This window comes from Rosa rugosa, chromosome 1, assembly GCF_958449725.1.
Source record: "Rosa rugosa chromosome 1, drRosRugo1.1, whole genome shotgun sequence".
NCBI lineage: Eukaryota > Viridiplantae > Streptophyta > Magnoliopsida > Rosales > Rosaceae > Rosa > Rosa rugosa.
The window spans coordinates 66,492,238-66,501,872 of NC_084820.1; the positions used below are offsets into that span (position 1 = coordinate 66,492,238).

General features: G+C 37.0%; 2 protein-coding genes and 1 non-coding gene across 3 annotated transcripts; 2 read left to right on the top strand and 1 right to left on the bottom strand.

Annotated features, from left to right (window-relative positions):
- The first annotated feature begins 279 nt into the window (after positions 1–279).
- LOC133745312 (uncharacterized) lies at positions 280–1,278 on the top strand. The gene is made up of 3 exons (XM_062173375.1): positions 280–509; positions 681–769; positions 884–1,278. The coding sequence occupies exons 1-3, from the start codon at positions 486–488 to the stop codon at positions 1,038–1,040; spliced, it is 270 nt and encodes an 89-aa protein (XP_062029359.1). The 5' UTR covers positions 280–485; the 3' UTR covers positions 1,041–1,278.
- Positions 1,279–5,163: 3,885 nt separating this feature from the next.
- On the top strand, positions 5,164–8,776 carry LOC133745323 (PI-PLC X domain-containing protein At5g67130). Its single transcript, XM_062173383.1, has 7 exons — positions 5,164–5,520; positions 5,618–5,740; positions 6,694–6,930; positions 7,014–7,317; positions 7,428–7,651; positions 7,750–7,836; positions 7,966–8,776. The coding sequence occupies exons 1-7, from the start codon at positions 5,419–5,421 to the stop codon at positions 7,993–7,995; spliced, it is 1,107 nt and encodes a 368-aa protein (XP_062029367.1). The 5' UTR covers positions 5,164–5,418; the 3' UTR covers positions 7,996–8,776.
- Positions 8,218–8,290, bottom strand: TRNAE-CUC (transfer RNA glutamic acid (anticodon CUC)). The gene has a single exon. It is a non-coding gene; the product is annotated as a tRNA-Glu (tRNA).
- Positions 8,777–9,635: the final 859 nt, after the last annotated feature.

Consider the following 9,635-nt stretch of genomic DNA (forward strand, 5'->3'; position numbering starts at 1 on the left):
TTTATTATTATTTTCCAAGATAGGATAAGCCCTTTCCGACTCTTATGAACAGTGTAACAGTAACATTGACGCTTTATATATAGAATAATTTTGAGGTTGCTTGGAACATTCTAGTGATAGGGTCAACAGCCATAATGGTCAAACACCAGAGGCCTATTGGAATTGCGGGATTAAGAAGTAGAGAATATGAGAAACCCAGAGGCTGAGCCGCTGGTTTTCTGCAGAGTCAAAAATCAATCCTGCCCACAGTAATAAGTTTTGTAGCACAAGACTTCCATATAGGACTCCTTCCTCGTTTGGTTTGCTCCAATCCAACCTAGCACTATATATACCAACACTTCGGGCACATAGAAATTCATTCCTAACAGTGAAAAAGAAAGAAGGAAGAGAGAAAAGCAAATTATTCTTGGAGTGTTCTATTTAGTTTGGTCACGAAAAGAAGAGCTACCAACTTTTGTTCTAAAGCCAAATACAAGAGCATTGTGATGGGTCGTTGGGTTAGGCCTGAGGTGAGCAATCAATCTAATTGGTTTCTTAATTACTTTTTCATAACATGTATTCATGTATTCTACATCTTTATGTGTGTGTGTGTGTGTGTGTATATATATATATATAAAATTTTGTATGTGCATATTTCTCGTTTTTTGTGATATGATACATATTATATGAACTATATTCAGGTATACCCGCTCATGGCTGCGATGACATTTGTGACAAGCTTGTGCGTATTTCAGCTTACAAGGAATGTATTCCTCAACCCAGATGTCAGGTAGTACTATATATTTAATCATTTCATATATGAATTCTGATGATGATGTTGATGATCGGTGAGGAGGAGGAGTATTAATCAACTGATTTCGTTTCTCTGATGATTGTTTTGCAGAGTGAACAAAGCTCACCGGAGAATGGCGGTGCTCGAAAACGAAGAAGAGGGAGAGAAGTATGCCGAACATGGCCTCCGGAAATTCCTCCGGACTCGCCCACCGGAGATCATGCCTACAATCAACCACTTCTTCTCTAATTCTCAAGAAGATAAATGATCACAATCCATGCACAAACATTACGCAGAAGATCGAAAGTGGAATATCTATATCAATTTAGTTTACTTGTTTATGTCTAGTTTAATTTTCGTTTGTAGACTTGTAGTACTTACCGTCTTGGACCTCTTGATGAAACTTTACAAGTAGTATCTATAACACCATAATGGACATGTATGTTTCTTCCATTTAATTACTTTCATGAATAATAAGAAACAGTCATGCACTCGTTGGAGTATAATCTCGATCTTTCTCGTATTCCTTTCTAATGCAAGTATGCAACTCAAACAATTTCGTTTCGAACTCTCATTACGGTTTATGATATGGGTTTGGGACTCATCAGAGCAAATTTAATTTCACTACACAAAAAAGGAAAAAAAAAAAAAAAAAAGGTTATTATTAGGGGAGTGAAATGGAGAGTGTGGATTTCACTCTTATTGCCCAACGTACCTTGCCTACCTTATAAATGCTTCCTCTATTTGAATCATTGAAAACAAACAAACCGCAGAGTTTCGATCTTTTCACTTTTGTTCTAGCTTCAAGAGGCCGGACCTCCCTCCTCCGAGGTGGCATTGAGAAACAGGTATTCTTCTTTAATTTTTCTCTACAAAATTAATTTCAAATTTTTCAGTTCTATAATTCTGGGCTGGGGAGGAACTCCGTCGATCGCTTTGTCTGTGCTGCTTTCCTTCTATTTTCTAGATTTTCTCTATCTGCTGCGTATTTGATCTTTCTGTCTTTGTTGAATTGTTGTTTGGGCTGCTCTTGTCTTTGCCTTTTGGGATTTCAACAGTGAGAGCCTCGGTTTGAAACTTACTTCATAGAACCCTAAAGGCAGGAAGATTTGTATAATTAAATATTTGAATGTGCACTGATAAATGTAAATGTTCTTACCAGCGATTAATATACTAATTAACCACATACCAGTGCAGCACATTGACAGTTCAAACTGATTTAATAAGAAAAAGGAATTGTCCATGCTTGCTCAACTGTTAATGTGCTTATACATGTCCGTGTGTTTAATTTGTTATATTTTCCAGTGAATTGTGGCCAACAGAAACTGATTGAATGTAAATCTGTAAGGATAATTTGGCGAAAATGGTGCAAGGGAAGTTGCTTTATTGGATTTTTCAAAGAGTTAAATATGTAGTCAAACTTGTCGAGTTGCTTTAAGAAGTTAACTTTCTCTTAAATTCGTTAATAGGAGAGCAAGCTTAGGACATTTAAACACGAAATAAAGAACAAGAAGCTGGTTTGACAAACCTCTTAGCAAACTAGGGCCTTTGTGTAACTTTATTTAGCGAAAGTGCTAAATTCTCAGAGTGTTTCTAGGAATTTTCATGTGATAGGTTACAAGTCGAATGATTGAGATTTGCTTAGTTTTTTATGAAGATGGTAAAAGGTAACTATAGTTTGCAATCTGCAAAATATTATAGGTACAATAAAATATAATAGTAGAAAATGTCAATTAACACATGCGTGAGCGTGTTTAAAGAAACTAGTAATTTTTTATTTAGTTATTGTCTCTTTAAAATAGCTTGACTATTGGGTTTTGAGACTTCACAAAGCAAAAATAATAATTTGTAAGGAATTTAATATAAAAAGAATTTCAATGGTTCTTTATTTATTTATATATGTGGTCATTCACAAACAAATTAGAATCGATCTTAAGTACGGAGACCTGGCAAATTGCACACGATACGATAACACGACACGAACATGAATGAAATTATAAGGATTTGGTTTGAGGTTTGTTAGTTTGGTTCCATATAGGGTCACCACGATAAGAATACGAATTTTAATTGTTCAATTTAGTGTTTATCTATTAACACGATAAAAATCATTAAAATAAGACACAAACAGACTAGAATCATGAGTAGACTTGGCAAATTGCACACAATACGATAACACGATATGAACACGAATGAAATTATAAGGATTTGGTTTGAGGTTTATGGTTTGGTTCCATATAGGGTCACCACGATAAGAATACGAATTTTAATGATTCGGTTTAGTGTTAATCTGTTAACACGATAAAAACCATTAACATAAGGGTATTCTTGTAAATTTTGAGTTTCTCTGTCTAATATACATTAGAATCCCTAATGCATCTCCCTAATTCATCATAATCCCTTTCTCAATTTTCACGACAACAACTTCGACTCTCAATTTTCAAAAAGAAAAAGGTATCTTGATTTTATAAGATTACATGTGTTTCTTATGTTACTCCAAGTTGAAAAAATGTTGTAAACAAACATTTAGTTATTTTCTTAACGAGTTTTAATGGTTAACACGAAGGTCGTGAACTCCACAAAAACAGGGGAGATTAGGGTTGGGAATAAAAGGGTTTTCGGTACCTGTCCGGCGGCGCCCTCTCACTGACGACGGCTTCCAGCCTCGTCGGAGTATGATGGGTGTGGCCGGACGGGATGGTGTTTGGTTGGCGGAAGATGGTGGTCGGGTTTTATGGTTGCAGTATCTGGTTTTCTCTTTCTCTCAGACAGATTCAATGGTGGAGCGGGGTTGCGGTGCAGATGCGCGGGGGCTCGACACCGGTGGGGGACGGCTTTGTCGACCTGAGTTCCAAGACTTGGAGTCGACCACAAAGTCGTCTGTTGCTCGGTGGTGGGCTGTAACTAGAGTGTTGGAGCAGCGTGGTTTGGTGTTCTCGTTGGGCATACAAGCAGTTGGTTTCGAGATAGCCAACCTTGCAAGTTTCCGACTTCATATGGTGGTTTCCAGGAAGCTGGAGTTGACTCTAAGGGACAGGAATACGGTTCGCGGCAGTCTATTACTTTTCTTTATTAGGTTTTTAATGTTTGGTTTTTGGTTAGGTCTAATAAGTCCTTCCTCATTTGAGCGAGGGTTTGTTTGTCTTGGTTTTATGGTTGTGCCATTGTTATGGTGTCATATCCAGGGACTAGTTGTTTTAATGTCGATGTTTTCTTGTTGTCAATGTAATGGGGAGATGCCCCTACTCATATACTGGCGGTTTTGGTATATGGAGTTGGAAGGGGATAGTCTCTTCTTGAGGTTGGTAATAAGGATGTATCGAGACTCCTGGGATAGGTTGATTGTCTGTAGCCCGGAAGAAAGGGTGATTGTGGTTAGAGTTGAGCCCCTATCGGCTCATGGTATCTGTAACCGCTGGTTGTAATCTCTTGGATTAATGTATTTTTTTTTTCTCAAAAAAAAAAAAAATGGTTAACACGAAATTTTTAATAGTTCGATTTTAGTTTTAATATCCTCCACACGTTAGTTTAACGATTTATTATCACGTTCTAGCAAAATGAACTTAACACCACACGAACAGGACACAACACAAAAACACCTTTTTTTTTTCTTTTTTTTTTTTTTTGAGAATGGACACAACACGGTGTTTTGCTAGATCTAATCGTGAGATGTTTGTATGATGGTGGGGCCAAGACCCTTAACGGAGTAAAGGGTCTAAACAATGTTGTCAAACGTGAGCAAGGGGGCACTAGTCATTGCACCTATGGGCACGTAATCTTTAATCATCTCTGCACCATCGCTAAACAATCGTGGCTAAATGTGGGCCAATATCAATGAATCAAATTCGTAGTCCATGGCCAATTTATTTATTATTTTATTTTATTTTTGTGGTGATTAAACATGTGTTTAGATCAAACGGGACTCAATTGAGGGACTCGAATTCCAGGAGGAAGGAGAGGTCAGATTATTCCACAGGTATCAAAATTGCGTATATTACATGTTTGATTGCAAGAATTGGGTTTGGTTTTACCAATTCAATCAGAGTTTATTTTGGGGCTTTATGTATATATCCTCATTTAGTGTAAACAATCCATTTTACAAATGGTAAAGAATATCCTCCTTTCAAAAAAATAAAAAAATGTCCTCATAAATTGCATATCCTCTAAAATTTGCATCCATGAATCCAATTCCTACTTCAAAAGTCAAACACAAATAATGATGAGCTATGTGAGCGATGGATGTTCCGTAACGATTCCATTTGATTTTTGATAACACCCCTCATGGCCAAAATTAAAACCTATTAATTAACATATTCTAATTTAATCATAAAATTTCATCTCCTTCGTCTTCCAAACGTCTTCGACACTTTTGTTGTCAATGTATTTGGATCTAGTCATCCTCTCGTTTACCAATATTTGTTGGTCTTTGACTCCTTCTTTAGCTTATAGCATTTATATCCATAAACTTGACGTGTATTCTCTCTAGCTAGCTCGCACTTTATATTTGTCAACTTCAAATAAACCTCTGCAGACCAGTACGGCTAGCTCCTTCGTTTTCTCAGCCATATCAAAAACTGAGAGACCCAAGTTGATTGGCCGCTTCAAAAATCAAAACCCGACCAGCCACTCCCTATCATTTCGCTTCTAACATGAAGACGACTCGGCACAGCTTCGTTCTGGTTCTACTTCTGGTTATGTCTCTTGCTGTGTTTTCTTGTGTCGTCATAGCTTGCTCGGATGGACAGTGCAAGGTTTGCGCCTCCTTAATCTTCTTATTCTTCTTGGTATCAATCATATATAATAATAGTTTTCAAAGGATATGACTTGGTTCGAATGTGGTGTACGTAGCTCTTAGATCAGTGCTCGATGGACGGAGATTGTGAGGCGGGGCTTTACTGTTTCGGTTGCCCTTTGGAGTTTTCAGGCTCCAGATGTGTGAGATCAACCACCACAAACCAATTCCAGCTTTTGGTACGTTACCCTCTCTCTCTCTCTCTCTCTCTACAGACACAGACACAGACACACACGACCTAGTGAGTCACGCACTTTTGTCCTTGCGAAGTTTCCCAACTCTAGCTCCTTGACGATTGCCCAGCAAAGTGAAAACTGCGATTTTTCGGGGCAAAAGTGTCTACCAGTAGTTATAAAGGGGCTAACTGCTGTCATTGGGCTTAGAGTCATAACCACTTCTCGTCATATAGGCTATCTTTGTGTTAAATCCAGTCGGACCCAAAATCTTATAGCCACTATTTCACTCTTTCACGTGACACGTCAAATTTAAGTATAAAATTTTATTTATTTATTATTATTATTATTTTTTTTTAAGTATAAAGTTGTACAATTAAGCTACCTCATGTTTGTCCTGCGATACACCTGAGATACTCTGTCATCCTTTGAAATCGTGAACATTGTATCGGTAGAATTGACAATTATATACTGGCATGTTTGTTAGGCACCCTGATTGAACATTGAAGAGTTTCTAACTTTCTCGTCAATGAGGTTAGACCTTAGGACAGATTTTTCATTAGCTCCGGCCAATAGATATGGGTTAAAGTGATGCATCATTACATCAATGCATTCAAATGCTAATACATGTGTCTTTTTATTTTATATATATAGTTATTAGACTTTAAAATAAGAACTATGGATTTCGCAGTCACTTGTTTTGTTTAATCACATAGTGACATTTGAATTGAACTTGTACTTTTATATGATTTATCAAATACAAATAAGAATTTGTTTGTTAAATGATATAATTAGTGTATACGATCCAACTTAGTTGTTGAAATTGATTTGTGAGATGTGAAGACATGGAATGTCACCTCATCATTTGCTACACAAGCTTGGTACTTTTTTTTCCAGTAGCATTGCTAATTAATCTCAAATGGGATTTAAGTAAGATTTGCTTATTTGTGGTTCTACAGAATAGTTCTCTACCATTCAACAAATATGCATTTTTGACAACCCACAATGCTTTTGCCATCGAAGGAGAGCCATCTCATACCGGAGTCCCTCGTGTTACCTTCACGAATCAAGAAGACACTGTCACTCAACAACTTAACAATGGAGTTAGAGCCCTAATGCTTGATACCTATGATTTTAAAGGAGATGTCTGGTTGTGCCATTCCTTCAAAGGACAATGCCATGACTACACTGCATTTGTAAGCAAACTAACTTCCCTATTTCACTTCGTTTTCATTACAGATGTTGCCCAAATGTGTTACCTATTACCTCAAAATTGCAGGAGCCAGCTATAGATACATTAAACGAAATCCAAGCATTTTTATCAGCAAATCCAGGAGAAATCGTGACATTGATATTAGAGGACTATGTTGAAGCTCCAAACGGACTGACAAATGTTTTCAAATCTGCCGGATTGATGAAATACTGGTTTCCGGTATCAAACATGCCCAAAAGTGGTCAGGATTGGCCGCTGGTTAGCGATATGGTTGCCAAGAACCAAAGGCTACTTGTATTCACTTCAAAACAAGAGAAGGAACAATCTGAAGGGATTGCATACCAGTGGAACTACATGGTTGAAAACCAGTGTAAGAACCAACTAAATTAAGCAACCTAGGATTTTTTTTTTTTTTTTTTTGGGTTCAGTAATGTTGTGTTATTTTGTTTCTTAATTATTAGAGAGCACGAAATTTTGCAGATGGAGATGATGGAATGAAAGCGGGAAGCTGTTCAAACAGAGGTGAATCGTCGCCTCTAAATGACAAGACTAAATCATTGTTATTGGTTAACTATTTTGGGTCAGTTCCCATTAAGCAGCTTTCATGTCAATTCAATTCTGAGGATTTGGTTAGCATGCTTAACACTTGCTATGGTGCTGCTGGAAACCGGTGGGCGAATTTTGTTGCGGTTGATTTTTACAAGGTAAGGCACATACTTTTTCTCTTGGTTTAGTAATTAACCACCGGAAAATCGACAATGTAATTGGAATTAATTACATTTCTGTTGGTTTTGTGATGCAGAGGAGTGGAGGGGGGGGATCGTTTCAAGCTACAGACACTCTCAATGGAGAACTCATATGTGGATGTAACGATGTCCATGCATGTGCGGTAAGCTATGAAATATGATTCTACATCATATATTCCATTTCACCATCTGGCCTAATTGAGTTTTTGGTGAGCAAAAGTATGTTCATGAAGATAACAACTTTGATAATTGTTGTTCTTGTTTGCTTGCAGCCAGGATCAACAACACCCTGCAAGGTATAGAAGGGAGCATTATTGTAATTTATCAATAAGCTTATCTTGAGATATGTAGTCTTTATAGACAATCAAATCAGATATCTCGAAAATAGTTATCAGGCTTTTACAAAATCAAATTGAGCTAGTTCCTTAAACCAAACACTGGCGCTTATTGATGGTGGGCAAAAATATGATCGAATCGAAGGTGGTTGCACTGCATAAACATGGGTATAAAATTAAAAAAAAAAATTCCGTTGCCGGGACTTGAACCCGGGTCTTTCGGGTGAGAGCCGAATATCCTGACCAACTAGACTACAACGGATTTCTGGCATCTAATAAAATAGGTCATCTATAACACATAGCGTGTATGAGGGCCGGGCTCAATTATGTTTAGCAGGCTTGGAAGATGCGTGGCCCACTGGTTTAGAGTTCCTAGGTGAAGATCAATCAGAATGACAGCTCCAAGGTTTAGGAAGGATCCAGATCAAAAAAAAAAAAAGGTTTAGGTCCTTTAGAAGGATACCTATGTACCTATGTTATTCCAAAACGAACAAACTTTGAAGATCCCGTAAATAAAGAAAGAAATGTCTGTTGGCGGGAAAACATCCAGAATATTGAGAAAAATATTTAATGTGGAAACAAATACTCTAAAACAAAAACACCAGGTATATATCTTGGTTTTGTTGCTTCAAATGATGAACAAATTTTGTTTTCTTAATGGATAGAATTTAGAAAATGATGAGCCTTCTACTACTATATGTGGTGGGTTTTGTGGAATGCAGTTTGCAAAGCATTAAGGTATTTTGGGGTAGTCTATAATATATGAACATGCACGGTTGTAATTAAGCTTTTTAATACTTGTATGTGTGACAAGTCTCTAAAGGTCCCGAATATATTATAGTACATTTCGAATGTTCCATGTTGTGTTGTGCAAGCAATGGGCTACAAATGAAAGAGTTGAGATTAGTTAAATAATCCTTTCGTGCACTATAATGGGAACCAACTACTACTAACTAGCACTAGATGGGCTCTCCAAACCTTGGTTAGTCCAGGTTGTGTCTCTACCAATAATTGAGTTGTGCTAGCTACATCCTACATCTATATCCAAAACCAGTTCTATCCATTTTCATTTGTTTCATTGTTTGTTTATTCTTTTTTTTTTTTTTTTTTTAGTGTTAATTATCTGAGGAAAATTAGATGATCTTGGTAAAATGAGAGGAAGTGTTATAAACAGTTTAGTAGTTCACTACTTGGTCTAAAAAAAAATTCCCTTAAAAAAGATACCAACAAGCAGGGCAATGTTCCTAACTTCTTATTGCACTCTCTTAGCTTTGATGCATCATCAAGAATTTCTTACTGAGGAGCGTGAACTTTCCTCTAGTTTGTCATTTTCCTGTATTTTTGGTTCAGTTTGTATCTTAGAGTTTCTTTTAAATGTGCTCTTTGACGGGCCTTAGGCTTTATGTCCTCCCCATTTTGTACTGTTTTTTATCTAATAATATGCATAGGCGTAGAGCTGAGCCTCCCAACTAGACTGGGTTCCAAACCCTTTTAAAATGCTCTCTTGTTTCATTAAAAAAAACAAAAACACAGCATTGAAGTACATGAAATCTGAGCCTAATTGAGCAACACGACTAATGTATTGTAGTCCTATACGATTCCTCGCA